General features: G+C 42.0%; 1 protein-coding gene and 1 long non-coding RNA gene across 4 annotated transcripts in view; both read right to left on the reverse strand.

The window, feature by feature from the left end:
* Positions 1–15,923: 15,923 nt before the first annotated feature.
* Positions 15,924–18,166, reverse strand: LOC121029200 (uncharacterized). The gene is made up of 2 exons (XR_005789638.1): positions 17,936–18,166; positions 15,924–17,693 (listed from the first exon to the last, which is right to left on the reverse strand). It is a non-coding gene; the product is annotated as an uncharacterized LOC121029200 (long non-coding RNA).
* A 1,583-nt stretch (positions 18,167–19,749) lies between these two features.
* Positions 19,750–23,844, reverse strand: part of MCM9 (minichromosome maintenance 9 homologous recombination repair factor) — a 117,672-nt gene continuing 113,577 nt past the window's right edge. For all 3 annotated transcript variants that reach the window (XM_040474493.1, XM_040474492.1, XM_040474494.1), the window contains one exon: positions 19,750–23,399. In XM_040474493.1, coding sequence (XP_040330427.1) covers positions 21,932–23,399 — 1,468 coding nt within the window. In that variant the 3' untranslated portion in view covers positions 19,750–21,931. The remainder of the gene's footprint in view (positions 23,400–23,844) is intronic.

Raw genomic sequence — 23,844 nt, forward strand, 5'->3', positions numbered from 1 at the left:
AATTATCCCTGACAAGAGACCGAGAAGGGTTAAGAAACTTGTCCGATCTCACGGAGCCTAGAGATAGAGGCAGGGTTCCTACCCGTATTTATGTGATAGCAAACTCCTGTTCCTCCCACCACAACCCATGCTATCGCAGTTGTACAAATGAAGTTCAGAGCAGACCAAGAAACATTTTAGCAGTGATGGTGACCAATCTGCTTAATTTCTTCTCCTCAAATGCTTACCATTACTCTATTTCCTAATCTGCTGTCCTATTTTATTTGACTCCTACTATTGCCAACCCACAGCAGCTCCTCAGCCCTTATCCCATTAACATCTCTTCTTGAATGTGCAGATACTAAGAGTATTTTTTCAGAGCTGATTAGAAATCTGTGTGTAAAGAAATGGGCTAAGAAGGATTAAGTCATGCATGATCTAAGACAATAATGACAGGAAGTATAAGCTGAGCTGACCCTTGATGGCAATGAGAAAGTAATCCATGACCTCAGCTTCCAGTCCGTGGGATTTAATACGCATCCACCGGAAACCTGAGTTGGGAGCTCACGTCTCCAAGTCTTCTCCATGGGGGCTCATTTGAGGGATGGCTGCCATCCAGCCTGTATTTCCAGGAAATGAGACTTCCATTCCTTGTGGTGTTAACTTTAAAGGAAAGGCATTTCGATGATTCTTGTAAAGAGATGAGACTTTGAAAGAAAGCTGAATGAAAGGATAGAAAAATCCACAACTGACTTCCATGCTTAGTTGCCTGGCATCCTCTGCCACATAGATACTAGCTGTGAAATTCCCCCTGGTCTGTGGGTAGGTGGCAGGACATCTAAGTGAGCCACCAACACATGCATCCCCAAGCTTCTTTATTTTCCCAGAATTCACCAAATTCCTCAGATCTGGGGATGTCTTGGGGGATGGAGGACTTGAAAACAAAAGTGTGTTTGCAAGTTCACTCTCAACCACCAGTTACAATACTACTGTATTTTCCCAGCAGATTTTTTACTTGTGGCTGCTTTCAGAATAATTCCAAGGTAAACACATTCTAAAATATATCAGGGTTCAATAGTTTACTGTTAGTTTAAGCTATCATCAAAGTTGGAGAAAATTATACCGTTAAGCCATCTAGAGAGACAGAAATACAGAAAGACCAATGTACTATATAGAGACCACTATACTATAATTCCTATAAGAAGAGTAGGGAGATGCTTCCAACAGGTAGAGAATGAGAAGTATGGTAATGGGAATTACAAGATTGATCCAAATCTCTGAGGTTAATCAAGAGGGACCAGTCAAGGGCAAGATATTGGAAAATCCTTCTTCTCCCTGTTTGGATGTTTCTTTTTACTCGACTATTTCCATTCTATTCAGGCCATGAAGCATGGCATCTAGAACAATGTGGGCATGCAATAGAGATGTGGTGAGACCAAAGGAGGGGAGCAGGCCTGGCCAGGGCAGGTTTCTAAAAGGAAAGAAGAGAAAATCAAGAACGAGTACAGATTTAAATCTGTTTAAAACAGACTTTGGCCACTTCTACCTATAGTCAAAGCGATGACAGTTTGTGGCCATGTCAGCCCAGCCAGCTGCTGGCATATCTGGGGGTTGATATGAATCATTATTACTGCACATCTCATTCCCACTGGCTTTGCAGAGCCATCCTGTGGTTCGACTGGAAGAACACTAGAATCTCTCATTATTCAAAAACATCAAGGGTGTGTGTGTGTGTATACATACACACGTAGATGTAGAAATGAGAAATCCAGTCTCTTCAGATTTGGCCTTGAACATTATTTTACTTTAGCTTGTGGAACAAGGTTTATCTCTTATGTATGTTTTTAACTTGCATTTTTTGTTTTGTTTTTGTGTGAAAAATGTGACACAGCTTTTAAAGCAATAGTATGCTATAGATGAGGTGTAGGGTGTCATGAAAGTTGGGGTATATGACCCCAGTATGACCCTCAGTATTTCCTTTTATTTTTTTTAATATGAAATTTATTGTCAAATTGGTTTCCATACAACACCCAGTGCTCATCCCAACAGGTGCCCTCCTCGAAGCCCATCCACTTTCCCCTCCCTCCCACCCCCCATCATATTTCCTTTTAATACATATATCTCTGTCCACATGTCTATGGGCCTGGGAACATCTTCCTCTGCTTTTCTCTCTGTATTGCTTCTCCTTTAAACAATCTGTCTCTACTTCTCTCCTCTGTTTTTGCCACTTTCTCCCTGCACGTTCCTCTCCTTTTCTTCTCATTCATTTATACAAGATTGGATTGAATGCCAGTCACTGTATTATATTGTCTCCAAAAACTATAAAATTTCTACTTCCCCAAACTCTGAATCTGGTAGTTTTTTCATGCAGGCACTTCAGTTGATCTTATTTTCAAAACTCAGTGACATTTGAGGAGAAAAGAAAAATTGTTCTTGACCATTTCCCCTACCTGTGATGGAGTTTTCTAGGGAAATACATCATGTTAATCCTATGTTAGGCTGGCTACACAGACTGTTGATGCCCTTCAAGGCTAGTAAGAAATAAGTTTTGGTCAAAAAAAAAAAAAAAAAAAAGAAATAAGTTGGTCAAGGGAGAACTAGACCCCTCAGGTGTAGAAAGAAATGAAACAATAATTTCTGTAAAAATGAGATATTTAATTGCTGCTTTTAAACTTTTAAAAACTTTTTCAAACAGAAAACACATGACTATAAAGCATGGAACAGGAAATGAAAATGTGACAGACTGGTCAAAGTTTGAGTTTTTTTCAAATCTATAAACAAGGCTTTCAGTCTTTAAACAATTCAGACTTGTATCTGGGACACTTGCTAATTTATTTCTTAGAAAATAGACATCTAAAGGGCCTCTACTATGAGTACTTCCAGAATCCTGAACACAGTGAAGTCTCCGGAGCCACCTTGCAGGTAGTTGGTCCATGGGAGTTAAAATTCATTAGAGGAAAAACAAAAAATGCTGGAAATTACTTTTCCCCTGGAATACAACACTATTGCACTTTCTAAGAATCTCTCAATTGTCTATAACTACTGGAAGGCCTCATGTTTCACACCAGTAATTCCAGTGTAGTGGGAAACTCAGAAGACAAGGAAAGACAGGACTCGTTATTAATGAAAGGACTGTGCCCTCTAAGGAAACACAGTGCACTTAGTGCTCAACTTACCTCATCTTTCCGTCAATAAATCCATGCTCCCTAATTGTTTATGGCATCCCTTGGTAGGCTCACTGGAGAGGATGACAGCTAATTAACAAACGCACTTTGGCCTTAATTAAGCTGCCCTTTCCTGTCTATGATACTACTTCAATATCAATGAAGACAGCTCCTGCTTTATTTTACTCCCATTATAGAAGTGAATTCCAGATTGATTTGTTTGAAACATGATCCAATTAAGCTTCACTTACCTAATGAAATGCACATATTTCGTATTTTAAATAAGGAGGGTAGTTCACTTAAAAAATGTATTTCTGTTCCACCTCTCCCTTCTCCTGCTCCCTCTCAGCTGATGGTCAATGAGGGTATCATCTGCTAGGGCTGCTGCAATGAAATACCACAGATTGCATGGCTTACACAACAGACATTTGTTTTCTTGGGGTTCTGCAGGCTAGAAGTTCAAGATCAAGGTGTTGGCCGGATTGGTGTCTTCTGAGGCCTGTCTCCTTGGCTTACAGATGGTCATCTCTCCCTGCGTCTTCATACCAGTTTCTCTCTGTACATGTCTGTGTCAAAATTTCCTCTTTTAAAAAAAATTCTTTTTTTAGTGTTTATTTACTTTTGAGAGAGAGAGAGAGAGACAGAGCGTGAGCAGGGGAGGGGCAGAGAGAGAGAGAGAGAGAGAGAGAGAGAGAGGGAGACACAGAATCCAAAGCAGGCTCCAGGCTCCCAGCTGTCAGCACAGAGCCCCACATGGGGCTTGAACCCACAAACTGTGAGATCATGACCTGAGCCAAAGTCGATGCTTAACCAACTGAGCCGCCCAGGCACCCTAAAATTTCCTCTTTTTCTAAGGATACTGATCTGATTGGGTTAGGGCCCATCCAAATGGACTCATTTTAGCATAATCACACCTTAAAGGCCCTTTTCCCAAATACAATCAGATTCTGAGGTAGGGAGGTTAGGGATTCTACATACGAACTCATCTCATAACAGTGAAGAAGAGGGGGCATTTCCAAGGAGAGGTAGTAGAGTGCGTGGAGAAGGGCACCACCTCTGGGCCCAGATCTTAGCTTTCCTGCCTGCCACCCATGGGACCTTGTGCAAGTCAAGTAAGTTATCTGCCTATCAGTCGTTCCGTCTATAAAATGAGTAAATAATCAGGCCTACCTCAGAGGACTTGTATAAAGGTTAAATAAGTGCTTTATACCTTGAAAGCCCTCTGTAAATTGTATAATTATTTCAAGCTTTTTCCTTAAAATGTTTGAAAAGTGCTTATACATTTTCCTCATTTCCACAGAATGCATGCTGTGTCAACATACTATAAAAATGTGATGAACATCTTGACCCCTCTGGTCAGTGAATTGAGATGATGATCTTTTTATTTTATAATCATAACTTTCTTTTATATTCAAAACATATTCAAAACCCTTATATTAGGGCATGAAACGGATTTGGGCCATATGTCACAGATTTCAGTCAAGACTAAATCCTGCCACCCTATTTGCCCTTGTTCTCTATCTTCTCCCTCATTGAACCAAAGGCAGGTTGCAAATGCGTACCTAGATATACCTGAGCAAACCTGGTCCAAGATCAGGGGTTCTAAATTCAGATGTCTGCATTCATTTCCACAACAAAATCCTCATTCTGGACCAATGTCCTTCCTTACTGCTATATACCAGTAGCTAAATATTTCTGGAGAAAATCTGATGAGCATGCGGGCTGGCTCCACTAAAATATCATGGTGTCCAGCCTCTTCTGAGCCCTCTGCACCCCTGAGTCTTTTTCCTTACCTCTGGTCCACACTGTCTCCTGTTCTTCTAGGCAGCTATTCCCAACTCTTACTTCACATCAGTCCTGTACCCATGACAACTTTCTTATTCTTCACTAGGAATACAGTGGTCCTAGCAACATCAAACTGTGTAATTGCATATATCCTGTGTTGAATCTCTCCTCTTGCACAAGGGAATGTTTTCTTTCTTCCCAGTCTCCTCCACCTTTGTCTGACTTCCTTTCACTCTTCTTTGAAGACTTGGCTCAAATATGGCATCCTTGGGAGTGTCTGCGTAGCTCAGTCAGTTGAGCGTCTGACTCTTGATTTTGGCTGAGGTCATAATCCCAGGGTTGTGGGGTTGAGCCCCATGTTGGGCTCTGCGCTGAAGTGTGGAGACTGATGAAGATTCTATCTCTCTCTCCCTCTGCCCCTTTCCCTAGCTTGTACATACACACACATGCACGCTCTCTCTCTCAAAAAAAAAATATATATTATTTTATATATTTATATTTTATATCTTAATATATTTTATAAATATATTTATATTTTGTATATTATATATATATATTTTTTGAGAGCATGCACGTGTGCATATTATATATGTGTATATATATATATATATGTGCATATTATATATATATGGCATCCTCTTCACCAAAGCCTTCTTTATTTGGCATTCCCACCAGCCCTCGCCTGGTCTGTATGCCTCCTTGGTGCTTCCACCATACCCTGTGCACATCTCTAGCTTTATCTTTACAACATTGCTATACCATTATCTGTTGATGAATCTGTCTCTCCCAATAGACTGAATTCCTTGTGGTCAGCAATGCTGTGTGTTCACTACTGATTCTCACTGTCCAGTATAGTAGATGCCCTCAATGTGTCTTATCTTTCTTCCATCCCATGGACTGTATTGAAATCATTTGTATACGGAGCTCCTAAGAGACAGAGGTCAGGATCTTATTTGTTTTTCCTCTTGGGTCAATTGGGGTTCTTAGCTACATGGAACAAAACCTATCTGTGTTGATTTAAGTACACAAGGATTTTGCTGAAAGGGATTGGGTAGCTCACTGAACCAGTAGGAAGATCAGAGAGTTGAGTTTGAAAATAGGTGTGAAATGCAGCCATAGCCACATTCAAAGCCATACCACCAACTGCTTTCCCACTGGCATGCCAACTGTTGCTAGAAACTAGAGGTTGTTACAGCATCTGCTATAGTCCTCCCCTTTGGATTATCCACCCTCTCTACTTCCTTCCTACTTCCTTTGAGGCCTCTTTGACTCCCAAATCACACTAAGGTACGTGTATCTGATTGGCTAAGCCTGAAAGTACCAATACTCTGAATGCAAGAGAAGCTGGGAAGGTGAGTAGCTGATGTTTTCAGCCTGTGCAGAGAAGGTGGGGAATTCCTCAAATAAGGAAGGTGAATCAGATAATGGCGGTCAGAAAAAAATGACAATATCCATTATAGATCCCTCAAGCTTAGCACAGCCTGGCAAATAGCTAAGTGCTAAGTAAAGGCAGCTACAATGTAAAGTATGAATGAATCTCCTCTTTGTTTCTAGAAACCCACATTGCCAAGGGGGATCTTGACCTGGCCCTGCAATCTCTATTTTCGAGGAAGAAGAGACAGGAGGGAAAGAATGGGAGAAAATAAGTAACATGTATTAAGTGCCACAATGCAGTCACATTAGATAAGTCCCTACTGGTGAGATGATCCTCATCACAATGTAATGTGCAAGAGGCAGGGACCAGCCATATCTGTGTTATCTTTTATCAGATCCAAAGGGCCTAGCACAATGTCTGGCACACAGTAGGTCATTAAATAGTTGTTGGTGCTGAGCAGTCCTACAAAGGAGATACTCTGCAATTTTGCTGATGTTCAGATTAAGTACTCTGGCAGTCACAAATGTTCTGATGTTCTTTTCATCATCACACCTATATGGATGCTAAATATGGATCAGTCAGTATGCATGCAGGCTACTGGGAGGAGTGACATCAGCAACATGACAGCATAAGATTTTTGTCTCCTTTAACATCTAGAGTTTGGCAACTATTCACAACTCTGCTTCTGCGGGAGTTGTGGGGCCCAGCACCATACACCAAGGGACCTGGGAGAGCCTCACCCACCTGTGCATTGGGCAATAGGCAGACAGACCCCAGTATGGACTGTGGAACTGCCAGCAGCTTAGAAACTGGCTCTAACTCTTTTCAACAGGCTGTAATCTGGGAGCACCTGGAAAACGCTGACTTGGGCAGATAACCCACAGACAAGAGAGACTATCCAGAAGTCCCAAGTGTCTAGAGGAGAAGTTCAGCACTCTGTCGGAGCAAAAACAAAACAAAACAAACAAAAAAAAAGAGTTTGGATGCATTTGAGTGGGTAAGAGGAAATTTGCCCACCTTACCCTTCTCCCTAAGACAGCACAGCTTAGAGAAAGAGGAGGCCAAGTATCCTTTCCTTGGGAGACAGGGAGGGCAGTGAGTGAGCTCCTGGGAGGGGGTGGGGCAGTTGGCACAATAAGTGAAAAGAATTAAGAGGTATAAACTTCCAGTTATAAAATGAATAAGTCATAGAGATGTAATGCATAGCACAGGGAATATAGTCAACAATATTGTAATAACTTTGGTGACAGATGGTAAGTAGACTTATTGTGGGGATCATTTCAGAATGTAATAAAAGAAAAAAAATCCGATTAAAAAATGGGCAGAGGAACAGAATAGATATTTTTCCAAAGCAGACACACAAATGGCCAACAGGTATGTGAGAAGGGGCTCAACATCACCAATCATCAGGGAAATTCAAATCAAAACCATGATGAGATATCATCTCACACCTGTCAGATGGCTGTTATCAAAAAGACAAGAAATGTTGGTGAGGATGTGGAGAAAAAGGAACCCTTGTGCGCTATTGGCAGGAATGCAAACTGGTGCAGCCACTATGGAAAACAGGATGGGGGGTCTTAAGAAATTACAAATAGAACTCTGTATGATGCAGCAATTCCACCAGGGTATACACCAGAGGAAATGAGAACAGGATCTTGGGGAAATACCTGCATTCTTCCTTGCAGCAGTATTCACAGTCTCTGAGATACAGAAACAACCAAAGTGTCCATCAACAGACAAATGGATAAAGATGTCAGATGTTATATATACAATGGAATGCTATTTGGCCATGAGAAAAGAGGACATCCTGCTATTTGTGACAGCATGGATGGACCTTGAGGGCATCATGCTAAGTGAGATTAAGCCAGATAGAGAAAGACAAATATTGTGATGATATTACTTATATTTGGAATCTAAAAAATCTGAACTGGTAGAAATAGAGAGTTGAATGGTGGTTTCCAGGGACTGGGGGGCTGGGTGAATTGGAGAGATGTCGGTCAAAATGCAAAAACTTGCAGTTAGAAGATGAATGAATTCTGGAGATCTAATGCACAGCATGATGATTATAGCTAATAACACTGTATTATACACTTGAAAGTTTCTAGGATACTAGATTTTAATTGTTCTCACTGTAAAAAAGAAATGACAATTATGTGACATGATGGAGGTTGTTAGCTAGAGTTACAGTGGTAATCTTAGTGTAATATGTAAATTATCAAATCAACATGCTATACATTTCATACTTATACATTATATGTCAATTATATCTCAATAAAATATGCAGGCTCTTGCTTTTATGAGATTTTATCAAAATTTTTTAAAGCTTCTGATGAGCAAAATCTTTCTGAGGATCTTGTAGGATTGGAGTCTAACTGCTTGCTCCCCACCTTCCCCCCCAAAATGACATTATTGTACGAGCATATTCTTTCAGATTATAGACTTTTATGAAATGGACTCTGATTTCGTGGCTCACGGGGTTTCAAAGCGCAGTTACACCCTGGTTCTTTAGGTCGGCATTTTCAGCGTCTTCAGAAGATGGAGCAGGCTTTCTGTAATGACCAAATGGCGAGCCACCTGAGTCACCCTCGCCATTCTGCTCAGGTGGCCTGGGTGGCTGCTGCCAAGTGCCCCAATGAGACTGGTTTGGGAAGAAATGTTTTCATCGTGAGAGGTGAATGCAGGCAAGCCTCCAGCTTTTGCCGGACAATTTACACGTTCCAGCCTTTTTAGTTCCTCTATCAGAGGTGCTTCGTGCCCCCTAGTGGTGTGAGCGGCAGAAAGAACAAGCTGACCTAGATTCCCTGCCACCAGCCTATTCACTTGTGAGAGCGATCATTGTCCAAGGCAAGCAAGTGCAGGAAACGAACAAACAACCCCCCTCAGGACAGTTGTCCAGGGCCCAGCAATTGAAAACCTTTTAATGAGGAAAATTTCTTCATGGAAAAAAAATATTTGCACACATTTGATGAAAATAAAAAGGAAACTTCGGCAGGGCCACACCTTGCCATCCATGTGTGGACGGTATCCGGAGCCCAACAAGCTGCGAATGGCCTGGCTTGGTGTGGCACGGGATGGCCACCCTGCAGTGTTCCTGGGTTTCAGAGGTGCTGAACTGAGGCAAGGCATTGAGGGTTCCCCTGTTTGGACCACGGAGCAGCGGCCGAGGTCTGCTTTTAGTGGGGAGGAGACCCGCCCTCAGCCCAGCATCCTTGCCACGGCTCAGTGACCATCAGGAAAGCGCTGTGCCACGCTTTTCTTTCTGGAAGTGCACAATGACTGAATGGAAGATGACTTCGGCCTTGACCTGATACAGTCACATTTCTTGTGGGAGCTGTCCTGATGTCGTTGACGGAGCACTGGCTTTGGAACTGAACAGTTCCTCCTCCACCAGACACCATTGGTTAGCTGTGTGCTCTGGAAAAATTAACTTAGTCCCTCTGTGTTTTCATCTATAAACAGGGTTAATGAAACATTTCTCACAGAATTCCTGTGAGAACTAAATAAATGATCTACCATCTATCTATCTATCACATGTATAAAGGGTCTATATATGATGGCTAACACCCAGTAGGTGCTCAATACCAGGCAGTTCCCTCATCCTTCCAGATTTTTTTTTTAATTTTTTTAATGTTTATTTATTTTTGAGAAAGAGAGAGAGACAGAGAGTGAGCGGGGGAGGGGCAGAGAGAGAGGCAGACACAGAATCTGAAGCAGGCTCCAGGCTCCCAGCTGTCAACAAAGAGCCTGAAGCGGGGCTTGAACCCATGAAACACAAGATCATGACCTGAGCCAAAGTCGGCCTCAGTTAATCAACTGAGCCACCCAGGTGCCCCTCATCCTCCCATATCTTCACAATCATATGCTCTTCTCAGATCTCCCTGGGCTTGATGGAACTCCATCAACATCCCTACAGTCTGCATCTATGGCTCCTGCTCCTGAGAGGGGCAAGACAACCAGACTCCGTTCACCTGCTTCTGAAATTCCTCAGGTCTAAAATTTTTCTTTATTCCAGTAGAGTTAACACATAGTGTTATATTAGTTTCAGGTGCATAATATAGTGATTCAACAATTCTATACACTACTCAGTGCTCATCATGATAAGAGTACTGTTCATTCCCTTCACCATGTCTAAATTTGTATTAGGCAGGCTTGTTTTTATTTTGTTTTATTTTGAAATGACAATGGAGATCGGAGGCTTGGGACTTCTGTCATCTAGCCTGGGTAGGACATAAACAATCTAAATTTTTCTGGGGCGAATATGAGTTGACTTTAACGCACTGAGATTCTTATCTGATCCAAAGACTCCCAAGTTCCCTTCACCGGCTAAAAAGAAGTTAGAATTTGTTGTGAGTGCAAAAAAGGTAGGGTGTGGTGACAGCGGGCCCTGCAGTGAGGAAGGGACTTACCAGAGTCAGTGCCCGGCTGCTCGGGCCACATGCTCTTCCAGCATCCCGGGCAAAACATCATCTAGCCCATACCCAGAAGGTTCTCTCTATGTACTGACACCAACCTCAGAGCTGCCCCAGGATCCTGATAGGTCTCACAGGGACAGAACACAGGAGAGGTGGACAGCCTGCTGCCCATGACATTTTCCCTCTGCATCAAGGCTTTCTATTCAACTTTTGGCCTTGGAATTCTAAATCCATCTGTACTTGGGGGTGGGGGGACAGGCAGGGAGATTTTCTAGGATCAACAGAACATTCCTAAAAACTTTCTAATAATTACATAAGCTAACAACTAATAGTGTGGTTAGTACAGCGACGTGCACTACATATATATCTTAGATCTGATGATGGAATCAATCAAGAAAATATTTTTAAACATGCCAAAATTGACTTTTGTAATTAAATACATCCTATTTTTGTCAGGAGCTTCCCCTAAATTGTACCTAATTCCCTCCAAGTCTCCTGGCTCTAAGGTGAAGGCGGCCTCTTGCATACATTCAACACTAGTGAAGAAACACTGAGGGAAAAAAAGAGACAGAAATATGGAAATGTAGATTAAATGGTCATTCGTCTCTCAAATGTCTTAAATGTTTCATTCAATAAGTATTTATTCAACATCTGCTATGTTGTGTGTTTAGAAGTGTGCCTAGAACTCTTCTAAAGTACCGGGGACACATCAGTGAGTAAAACAGACAAAATCCCTGCTTACCTCATAGAGCCTACATTCTAGTGAGGGAGGACAGTGCCACATGCTAAGCCATACTGGAGCCCAAGGAAAAGGAGAAATCAGTGACATTGATTCCTGACTTTAAAGTTTTGATATTTTGCTCATATCATGGATTTTCTTGCATTTTCATTTTTAAAATATTGCATCAAAATATTTATCTTGCTTATATTTGGGGGGGGGGTCCCATTGAATTTTGTGCCTGAAGCAAATCTCACTCCCCTCACTAGCTCTGGAAGACAGATGCTAAGACAGATGCTGGAAGAAGCATCTAAGACAGATGCTGGAAGATGCATGGTAGGGTCTGAAGGGTGCCACCCACATTTCCCCTTCAAGACCTCGGCACACAGTACTCAGCTGCTGAGAGTGTTGACAGCTCACAGCTGAATCCCTGCCCCTACAAAGGCCAAATGACAATGCTTAACCATCAGAAGCAAGGCGGGAGCAAATATCTCACTGAGCAGCAAGTCGGAGCCACAGGCAGAGAGACAGATGCACAGAGAGCTGGGGAAATGACTGGAGTCTCTAGACCCAAGATCAATCTGTGCCAGTAATTCTCCAAGTGTGATCCCCTGTCCAGTGGCATCAACATTACCTGGATATTTGTAAGAAATGCCAATTCTCAGGCTACAGTCCAGACCCACTTGATTAGAAACACTGGGATGGGGGCCAGCGATCTATAGTTCAATAAGGCCCCAGGTGATTCTGATGCACTGATCCATACAGTCAAGAGAAAGATCACGAGGAGGCTAAGGGCAGCTGTGCCAACAAGAAATCAAAATTCTTTGACAAGCTTTGGATCTGAACTAATTTCAGACTCAGAGCCCACTACTAACGGGAAGGCCAGGTCCTCAGGAAGAAGTACCCTGTAACACCTTGGCATGTCTGCATGACAATGACTACCCCGGTCCTTCCCCAAAGGGACCAAAAGATATTTACTTGGGTAACCATACCCCGGGGAAAGGAAATAGCCCAAGATTTTAAGAACTGTGGAACATAAGGTCTGAGTCGACAGTGGTAACCAGTATGATACAAATCATGGTCTTCTGGCAGAGTAGATGTGCATGGAAGCCAGGTAATAAATGGACTCCTAGCCCAGGTCCACTTCACAGTGGGTCTCTTCAGTCCAGGGACCAATCCAGTGGTTATGTCCCTGGTCCCTGATGTATAATTGAAATAGACAATTCTTGGAAGTTGACAAAATGTCCACATGCATATATTAGTTCCTTGGCCTGTGACTAAAAGCTATCATATTGGGGAAGGACAAGTGGGAGCCTCTGAAGCTTCCTCTATGCCCCTCCTGAGGACAAGACTGCAAATTACAAACATCCCAAGGCAAATGGCAGAAATTAGTGCCACCTTTACGACCTAAAGGAAGCGCAGTGGTAATTCCCATCAAATCTCCATTTAACTCATCAGTCTGGCCCCTACCCACCCTGGAAGATGTCAGCAGAGTACCCCAAGCTCCATCAACTAGCAGTGCCAACTGTAACTAAGAGCATGACAAAGTGGTACGATCCACAGCCCCCCACCCCCCCACCCCTCCCGCAGCTGATCTGGAGTCAGTACGTGAAACTCATGGTCTCTTTTCTCTACCATCCATTCTAGATTTCCCTCGCCCTTGGTTAGCACCTGTGACAGACAATACAATAAGTGAATAAACGTTATATTATGTTAGGTGATGAAAATGCTATGAAAAATTGGGAAGGGAGAAATATTTCGCAATTTTGAATAGGTTATGGTAGGCTTCACTGAAGTGACATTTGAGCAAAATCTTGAAGAAGGTGAGGGTGATCACCTTCAGGGAAAGGGCACTTCACGGATAGAACGGCAAGTGAAAAGGCCCTGAGGCCTGTTCATGTCTGGAGAATTACACAAACAGCAAGGCTGGTGGTAGCTTGTGGCCGGAGGTTGTAGGGCTTTAGATGTCATTATTATAAGGACTTTGGCTTTTACCAGGAATAGGATGGGGAGCCACTTGAGGGTCTGGGTTAAGAGGTATCATGACCTGACTTTACTTATTAATAGGATCGCTTAGATTACTATGCTGAGAACAACCTGTAGGAAGTCAAGGAGGATGGCAAGGCAAGAGAGAATAGTGGTTTGTACTGGGGTGATAGCAGATTTGGTGAGAGAGAGAGAGTGTGTGAACAGGGAACAGGGGCAGAGTGAGAGAGAGGTAGAGAGAGAGAGAGAGAGAGAGAGAGAGAGAGAGTGAGAATCTTAGGCAGGCTCCATGCTCAGTGTGGAGTCCACTATGGGGCTCAATACCATGACTCTGGGATCACGATCTGAGCTGAAATCAAGAGTTGGATGCTCAACCAACTGGGCCACCTAGGCGTCCTTGAATATTTTTAAAATAGAGAGTCCATAGGATTTTCTGCCAGATGGGGTATGAGATACAAGAGACAATAAATTGTCAAGGATGACTCAAATGTTTGCCCCAAGCACTGGAAGGATAGAGTATCCATTTAATTTGCCAAGATGGATAAATCTGGGAAAGGAGCAACTTTAGGGGGACAAAATCAGGAGTATGATTTGGAATATGTTGAGGTTCAGATGCCTTTCAGATAACCAAGGAGATACATTGAATAGGAGTTTGATACCAGTGCCTAGAGATCAGGAATCATCAGCTAACAGGTAGGTTCTGTGAACCCTAAGGTTTCGTGAAAATCACGGGGATAGAAAAGAGCCTGGGCCACGCAAACATTAAAGGTCTACAAGAGGAAGAGAAGCTAGGTAAGTTGCAAAAAGACTGAGGAAGCCAGAAGAGGTTAGTAAGGAAAACCACAGGCATGTGTTGTCCTGGAGGACAAGTGAGGAAGGATTTCAGGGAGGAGACAGTAAGCAGGTCTATCAAATCAAGTAAGATCAGGGCTTAGAATGAGCAATGAAGGTCACCTTGATAAGGCTTCTCAGAAGCAGCATTAAGGCCAAAAACTTCCACTGGAGTGGGCCAGCAGAAGGGACGAGAACTGGAGATGGGTATAGACAACTCTCCAAAAAAGTTTTGCTAAGAGGGGAAACAGACATAGTGAGGGAAGTAGAGTCAAGCAAGGTGTTTTTGTTTTGAATCCGTGGTGGAAATGATACAATGGGGAGGGGGACTGCTAAGGGGTGAGGGGAGGATGCTGGGGCCATGTTCTGAAGAGGCAGGAGGGGCACGATCCAGCCCAAGTGGAAGGGCTTTCTTCGCATAGGAGTGTGGATAGTCCCCTCTGTCACAGGACAGAAGGCAGGGCACAGGGGGGCAGGTGCTAGCAAAGGTGTGCAGGGGGTGTGAGGTGGACTAAGAGCATGACAAAGTGAGGGGTTTCTTCTGGGTAATACTTTCCTCTCTCATTTTAGGAATTAATACAGGCATCACATTGCTAACTCTTGTAGGGGATCTCGGTCTACAGCGGAAGGGAGGGTATGAAACGGAGAATCTCATCCAAGCGCCTCAGAAGGACAGAACTTAAGTACTGAGAGCCTGACTTCCTGGAAATGCCTAATTTACAGAAGACAGAGCCTTCCCTCCTGACCAGTGAATATATGCCAAGAATCTCCCCATCCTCAAGCCCATGACCTTGCTTTTTGAACTCTGGCTTTTACTCCTTGCCCATAAATACCCCAAACCCTCAACGGACTCCCTGGAGCTTGCAATAGCATGCATTTTCCAAACTGCAATTCCTCAGCTTTTCCCACATAAACTAGATTTCTGGAAATTCAAGCTTGCCTCAGTTTACCTTTTTATTTAGGTTGACACTAATGATGTAACTTTGGTCAGGTTATTTAGTGTCTCTAGGCTATAGCTACCTAATTTGTAAAACCAGCATAACAATACTACCTATGTTATAGATTGCTGGGAGGATAGAATGAGTTAATACCTTCATCTAAATATTGAAAAGTGCTTAAAAAATAAGCACATAGTAAGAAATATAAATAGATAATTTTTACCCTCGATCAATAGATATTATTTTTAATGGAGCAATAAAAAGGGGAGTTGAGAAATATGTTCCAGAAACTAATCTTTCAATAAGGAATGTTAAAGACATTTAAAAAAAAATCACTTAGGGGTGCCTGGCTGGCTCAGTTTGAAGAGCATGAGACTGTTGATCTTGGGGTTGTGAGTTTGAGCCTCATGTTGGGTGTAGAGATTACTTAAATAAACTTAAAAAAAGAAAGAAAGAAAAGAAAAAGAACACTCTTAAAAAAAAAAAAACCAAACATCTCTTCTTTAAAAAAAATTATTTAAATGTCTGAGGTTTCCCCCATTTGTAAAAGTATCACCTTCATTATGAATAGTATTAATGTGAAAATCAAATGTCATGTGTTGTGTTTTGAAGAGTAAGTACTAATATTATGATTGTCATGTTGTAATTAAAATCTCATTGAAATAAATAAGCACTTAAAACCAATTTAGAAATATTTCAGTTGCTGTGAATTTAAAATTTAACTTTGGCTCAAGGTTTCTTTGAAACTCAGTTTATTTTAGCATTTTTTGAGAAAACAATTATCCATATATCTAATTATAATGAAATTAAAATTTCTTGGTTTTTGTAACCTTCATGAACACATGATGATATTGGGAAGCGAAATGACTGGACCATGTCTAGCAGGTAACTTCCCATTCAAGGATAGGTTGTGTTACACTATTTTGTTCATCTTTACCAGTTCTTAGGGACAGAGTATATAAATGGTGTGTGTGTGTGTGGGGGGGGTGGTCTCCAGGAGTTTACCGTACTCCAGGCAACTTGTCATTCCCCATCGCATGGAGGCCTCTCAAAGGCAGAAAATCAAAGGTTTCCAATATGCTGGATCCTTCAAGACAGCTTTGGGCTCCCCTTCTTACAAAGTAGTTTAATTTCCCAACAATGGTAAAATAAGATTAGAGATCAGTATATGTATGAATCCTCAATTTAAAATTATCCTGGACTAACTGTAATTCTAAAAGGACCAAAGTAGTCCTGAGACACATGTATCTTCCTCTCTTCACAGTGGATCTAGTCCCTGCTTTGTTGGCAATTAATAAAGTTGAAAATTTGGAAAATGTTAAAATATATCTTAACTGCAGACATTATTTCTAAAGTATATTTCAGATGTCTTTTAATGCTCCTATATATTTTGATTTTCATCCAAGTATTTCTAAACCCTATAACGTAGTTATGATGAGAAATTTATGCGCAGAAAAATGGAAACTTAATAACCAGTGACAAAACAAACAGCGCCCTCGGTGGCCGGTAGCCTGAACTGCACTTCCAACAAGCCCAAAGTGGCTCGCAATCCTTGAAAAACACCTAGTTGCTGTCGGGCAGGAATTTACAAGGCTCCCTTAGGAAAGATGATCCAAGTACCTTTAGAGGCATGCTGTCTCAACTCAGTAACTGTAACAGAAACAAAAAAGGTTACAGAATTATAGAACTTACAACCCAAAAACCCTGTGAAGACAGAAGTTTGCTAGACTGGCCAATCACGGCCTCTCACCCCATTGTTGGAGATGGACTCCACCCACGGCTCCGGATGCTGTTTGTACCATGTGGCCACTCACTCCCTCACCCCTCACATCCTCTTGAACCAAGTGAACACTGAGCCTGAATCTGTAAGATGAAGATAGGTGAGTCCTCCGGAAAGATCAGAGAAAGTAACAGCAGGGAGCCAGGCCTCAAGGTAGATCAAAAGCTGCAAGGCACCAGAGAAACCCCAAGTTAGCACAGAGAACAGGGCTGCAGAGAGGGACAGTACTTGGGAGCACGCTCTTGGGAGCACGCCATGAGAAGTGGCGATAAGGGACCTTGAGAACCCCAGGGAATCTCAAGGGACCTTGAGAACCCCAGAGAGGCTGAGAGAACTTTTCAGTTCCAGGGTCATGTAGGCTGGTTAAACTTTGTTTCCTGCCCTTAATGAGATTCCCCGCCATACCCTTGCAGTGAACCTTTTATTTCAGCTAGCCTCTGAAGTTTTCCTCTTTTGTAACTCAGTAATACCTGAATCAGAAATGCTTAATCCTCTTTTATGGACAAGAGCCTTGTAGACAGCAAGGTCATACTGCTGGCTACTGATCACTCGGTTCTAGAAACCAATTCGCCTGATTCTCAATTTGCTAGGCTTCCTGGTCTTCTTTATTTATCAGTAGGCACTGAAAAAGTCAGATCAGATGTGTTAAGTAGTATTACCATACTGGCTTGGTTTATTATGAAAGTCCTAAATTAAACCATGTTTGCCCCCACATAAAAATGAACCTTTCTGGGGGCGCCTGGGTGGCGCAGTCGGTTAAGCGTCCGACTTCAGCCAGGTCACGATCTCGCGGTCCGTGAGTTCGAGCCCCGCGTCGGGCTCTGGGCTGATGGCTCAGAGCCTGGAGCCTGTTTCCGATTCTGTGTCTCCCTCTCTCTCTCTGCCCCTCCCCTGTTCATGCTCTGTCTCTCTCTGTCCCAAAAATAAATAAACGTTGAAAAAAAAAATTAAAAAAAAAAAAATGAACCTTTCTGGTGGTTCAACTTGGCCAACGCTTAAGGTTCTAACCAAACATAGAGAAGAGTGGCCTAAAAACCATTGTGCCCGGATGATAAATAACTTATACCCTACTTCCTGGGGGAGATCAGGCCCAGTGTATAAATCCTATTTCCCTTCTGAGACTTTATCTTGAATCAGAGTATTTACATAGACACATCAACAATTTAGTTAAGCCTAACTTGACAGAAATGTCAAGTTTCAAATATGAAATACAATATTTAATACATTAACAGTAATGTTAATATTTAATAAATATTTAATACAAACATTATATTTAGATGCATTTTTAAGCCTTTAAGAAGGGAACTGATATAAGAACAACAGAAAAGTGTATCACAGGGAGCAATTTCTACAGCTTCCTGTGCATGTCTTCTGAGAAACAGTGAAGGGGGTATGTGGGTAATGGCTCCCCATATACCTGGGGGGGCTATGGCACTTGTTGCATGGGACATAGACGGCAAAACCCCTATGGGAGTACTAACGTGAGCCAGGAGCCTTCTTTTATCTTCTTGAATGTTAACAATAAGGAAAGCAGACATGGGAGATATTATTCTGAACACTGAGGAATTTGCACTGGCCTCGTCTGCCACCCTGTGAGTTCGTTAGATTTGGAACGAGGCCGTCTGGAAGGTTAACCTGTCTGGCAGGTAGGCCCTAGTGATCCAGACTTTGAGTGTAGGTTGGTTCTGAATTCCCAAATGCTGTGGACTGGCTAAAAGTGACCTCAGGGTATCCTTGAGGTATCCTCAAGGTATCCTGGTTGACCTGAGATTTTCCCTACAATTGTTCTTGCAATAAGTCTACCAGCTAGGCAGCTTTAGCACTTGAAGAAAGCATAGGAATCAGGTACAGTGTTTGTGGGAATTCAAATTTGTCAACCAAGAGGAGATCTCTATTATTAAAGTTTTGGTATAGCTTCTGAAAAAGTTTAAAGTTTAAGCCGAACAGTTAAAGATATCAGAATAATAAGCTTATTCTGTCTGCATTTCTGAGAAACACTAAAAATTATAATAAAATCCCTACTAGAAATTTTAGACTCCCACATATACACTGAAGACATTATCTTTTATAGGTTCAGAAAACTCCTCTCTTTTACATAATTATAAGAGAGTTAAAATTCTGGTTTGGTCTCGCAAATTAGGTGTAATTCTACATTACTAAAATGTTTTAAAGGAGTTCACTGGCCTGAAATAAAAGTATTCTGACATGTTGATGCAGAATTAAGGGTTATTTTTATACTTTCCCTTATTGACCAGAAATATGATTTTTGAGACTGTACATACTCCCCCAAGATGCCCATGTGCTTCTTTGGTACACACTAAATACCATATAAGAGAAAGTCTTGTGAAGTCACATAGCGTAAGAAAAACAGGACACAGCAGGATAGAATGTGACCTCACGACATTAGACATTTTCAGCTCTAAACTACTACAGGGAGCAAACAGCAGTGGTAGTACTTTGACCCTGCATACCCTTAAGACCATGAGTTTGGCCTGTGATACCATCGGCCTATAAAGGGAATAGACTGCCTTAGGGGGTAGCTGATTCTAAGACTAGAGGCAGGAAAAAAATCAAAGTGTGTCTGGAACGTGCTGTTATTTTCAGATACTACGGATACTTTTAGAAATGTCAGAGTCCTAAAAGGACATCGGCATCAACATAATGGGACTTCCTATTGACCAAGTTGTCAGATTTTGACCATCAAACACAAGCACAGCAAGGTAGTCGTAACCCGAAAGCAGGCTGTGATACAAGTTTAATTTTTTAGTAAGTAGGGGAATGTTCATATTGAACATATTTTATTCCTTCTAATAAGTTTGTCTATTTACAATATTTACAAAGTTATTTCTAACTGGGTAAGCACCAAAGAAATACATGGAACCTGTAATTTAGCCAAATGATCCTGACAGAAGAAGGTGCTAAAATAAAAAATAGGGTGGATTTATTAGCATAAATAATAGGATGCATGGTGGGTACAAAGAATAACCAGGTAGCAGGTGGCACAGGTGGTCATATACAATAATTAAGGAAGAGAGACAATTTAACACCGTATTTTAAAACATGAATTATTCAATGTCCTGAAGAGGTAAGTTAAGTACATAAATCCCTCATTACCAAGAAGTGCAAGCTCTAGAATCAAGATTCCCAATAAGGAACACAGCCATTTTAAATAATGAAAAACAGAACATATCAAAATACCCTAGTGACAAAGCCAACAGGTTACGTACTGCCAGCCATGCAAAGCTTTATTTAATACATCGTTACTGCAAGAGATACCAAGTTTCAAAGACATTTATAAGAGGAGGACTTAAAAGTTTACCACAAAAACAAAAACCAAACCAAAAACAACAGCTTGGCATGGTGACTCAGTTTCAATTGTCCCAGTCTACACAATCAGACTAGACTGTGTCTAGACCAAGATTCAACCTGTCGATAACCCGGATCCTCTCTCTTTCCCTCATTTCTAGTCAGACTATTGAAACTCAGGAAAGTACTAATACTGAGATTAGGGACAGATCACATTAAGAATCATACTACACTGGGAAGTTATTAAGTAAGTACAGAAGGAAGAAGAAATTACCTAAACTCTAGTCTTAATGTTTCAGAATAAGTTGAGGTGAATGTGCAATAGTACATTTTACAATCCTCGCCAGCTGTTTAAGGTGTTATTTCAAAAGACTCATCAATTTTTACTCACAGTTTAACATTTTTCAGAAAACGTAATTAGTCACTTTTGGAATTAATGTTTAAATGCTCAAGAAAATTTGAGGTTCCTTAATATTTTGGTATGAACTTAATGAAACAATCATTAAACAAAGTACAGGTAGTTTTGGGTACTCTTCACATCTAAAAGCCCCTCAGACAATGGAAGCCTCTATTAATTATTGTTTTAAAAATTCATAATTCAGAAGAGAAAGTCTGTAATTAAGAAATCCTAACAGCTCCTGCTAGAATCCAAAGGAAAAAGTGATTTTAAAACGACTTAAGAAAGACAAAGTTTGAGATGTCTATTCCTACCAAACACAGCCATCATTTGCTAGGTTTTAAAGACAAATGAATCATAACTTAGTAGGAATCATATTTCCATATTAACCACTTGGGTAGATGCCACGATACATGATTGAGATTACTACACGCTCTCCTAACCACAGGATTTAAGTTGTGTTGAAGGTAGCCACCCCCCCCGTCCCCCCCCCCCCCCCCCCCCCCCCCCGCCAATGATACAAAGAATCTGAAGCACAAAATGTTAGCTCAAGACAACAGGGAAAACTCAAAAGGTCAATACTTCAGAAAGCTGCTGTTTGACCAGTTGCCAGATCTTTAAGAATACCATGGAACTGTAAGGATGCCTCCTCAAGAAGGAAAAACATTAGCACATGTTTTAGCACATCTAATTTGACACATGAGAATAAACACAAAAATAAACACAAAAATATTAGAAAAATCACATCATTTTGGAAAATTACAATATTCATAACACTCAGCACATCTTGGGTGAAGGAAAAAAAAAAGAATATTCCTCACCTAACCTGTTAACTTTATGAGGGCTACCTTCCTGGCATTTGTTCCTAAGTAAATGAAAGAAATGATCTCCCGAAGACCCAACCCCCATTAAAACAAAACAAAACAAAACAAAAACAACAGAACAAAACCAACAAAAAACCAACCCAAAACAAACAGAAACATCTTTGGGAATACAAGTATTACATTTGCAAAATTAAGCACAATTTCAATTAATTCAAGTGCTGGTATGACACTGCCCGACTCTGCCAGACACTGATTATATGACTTTTCAAGTCATGAAGGTAAAGCTGAAATTATAAAGCCTGTCGGGGGTGCTGGTATTCTAAATGGAACTCATTATGGCCAAGAGTTTTTGTTCACATATAAACACCACGTCAATATCCCAAAGGTGCTGTGTTGAGCTGGGGAGGCTGAAATTTGACCTGAAAGCTTTTCATGATTATGGTTTTTTTCTCATTTCTTCATCCCAATCAAAATCCAATGCTTCGTCATCTAGTTCTGATAAAGTAAAGAGAGATTTTTTGGAAAGAGCCAATCTCTCAGTGGACCCCTCTAGCTGGAAAGTTCTCCTCTTCTTGCCAGGCACTGGAGCTGCAGTCCCGGGAGGAGGGCTTGGGCCTCTCTCTCCCTGGTTCACACTTTCAGGAGGAGGAAGGGATTCCGGTTTGGATTCAGAGGGGCAAGTAAAGGAGAAGTTTGCCAATTTGGCTAATGTGCAGGAGTGAACCTTGCTGCTTTTGTTACTGCTTGAGACCTCTTCCTTTCTGTCTCTTTGACAAGTAAGATGAGAATGCTCAGTCTTGTTCCCAAGCTCTACTTCAGGCTGGATGGTTCTCCTTTCAGAGACATGTTTGCTCTCCTCTCTTGACCTGTCTTCCTCCGGTGGCTTCCGGGACACCTGCTTTGCCTCACTCTGTGGCTGGTTTGAGTTCCTGCTTCCTGAGGGAGAGGCCAACTTCTGGGGACCCTTCACAGGCGAGGTTGAGTCTCTGCTTGCAACGTGGGGAGTTTCAGGACCTGGGACGGCTACTTCAGTTGTGCCTAGAGACACATGACTGTGGTCTTCAGGGGAATGGATCAGTTTTGACTTTGGTTTGAAAGTAAATTTTGCTAGTTTGGCCAACGGGGGACCTGGACTCCCGGCATATTCAAGTTCAGGCTCTTCCCTCTGAGCAAGGGATTTCTGTCTCGTTCTTTTGGGAGTTTCCCACGCTCCCTGTGGGCTGTGTACAGGACCAGAGCGAGGATGAGGAGAGCCTGTGGGCCGTGAAGGCGCCCTAGAGGGATTCCTGTACAGCTCCTGGGCCCTCGCCTTGTGCAGCGTGTGCAGTTTCCTGGAGACGTGATGCATCAGTACCGAGTCTGGCTCACCGGCAGGCACTGACATTTCAGAAACCATTGCTGCCTTTTTTGCCTCTTTACCTTCCACATTATCTGGCCTTGATGGAGCTTCTGCCTCTCCTGGTGCTAGAAGCTGTCCAGTTTCCAATTTGCTCCTTTGGCCTGGCTCATTCCTTTCCTTACCCTGAGATTTGTTCCGGAAGATTTTCAAAGCCATTTTCCCCCCAGTTGTTTTGGGAGACATAGGAACAGTGTTTTGGGGCTCAATCTGATGAGCTGCTATGCAGTCAAACCAGTCCAAACTCTCATCTTTGCTGTATTTGTGCTCAGGTAAATGTTTTCTATTTGTTGATGTATTAGGCCCCAGGGGGGAGAGGGGACTGGGAAGTGGGCTTCCCTCAGGACTGCCTCCAGCAGAGGACGTCAGCGTACTACAGTTCACTTCCTGCCGTGCTGACCAGATTCTGGACTTGCATTCTTCTCCTGGATCATTTTTCAAGGATCCTGGGTTAGTCTCTGCCTCCACTGCCTGGGGCTGGGATTGGTACGCACTCTGATTCTGTAACCTGTGGCAGAGATAAATAAGGAAAACATGTATTGAAGAGAAGAGAATTTTTAACCTTTCCATTTCTTTAGTCTCTGAGATGCCATCTAAAGGCTTCAGTCCAACATAATTCCAAGTTAATACCAAATACAGTCTCTTAGAGCAGCAGGAGGAAATTATCCTTTCTCAGCAGTATAGAATTTAAGTGCTTTGATCATCATTTTAAAACTGAAATGAAATAAAGGAAATGAAGTAACAGGTTTGTCTACATCTTTAGATCGCTCTGAAAGTCCATTTAATTCATTTAAGATTGTTTGAAGGTCACTGTAAAATGCGTATTCTTATCGCTCCTGTTACATGTTCCACTACAACACAGGCTTCTAACTATCTGCACAGTGGACAGCTGCTGATCGGGTGGTTCTTTCGTAGGCAGTCTGCAGGTCAGAAACAGAGTGGAAGCCCAGAGA

This window comes from Herpailurus yagouaroundi, unplaced genomic scaffold (genome assembly GCF_014898765.1).
Source record: "Herpailurus yagouaroundi ecotype Mexico unplaced genomic scaffold, PumYag 139, whole genome shotgun sequence".
Lineage (NCBI taxonomy): Eukaryota > Metazoa > Chordata > Mammalia > Carnivora > Felidae > Herpailurus > Herpailurus yagouaroundi.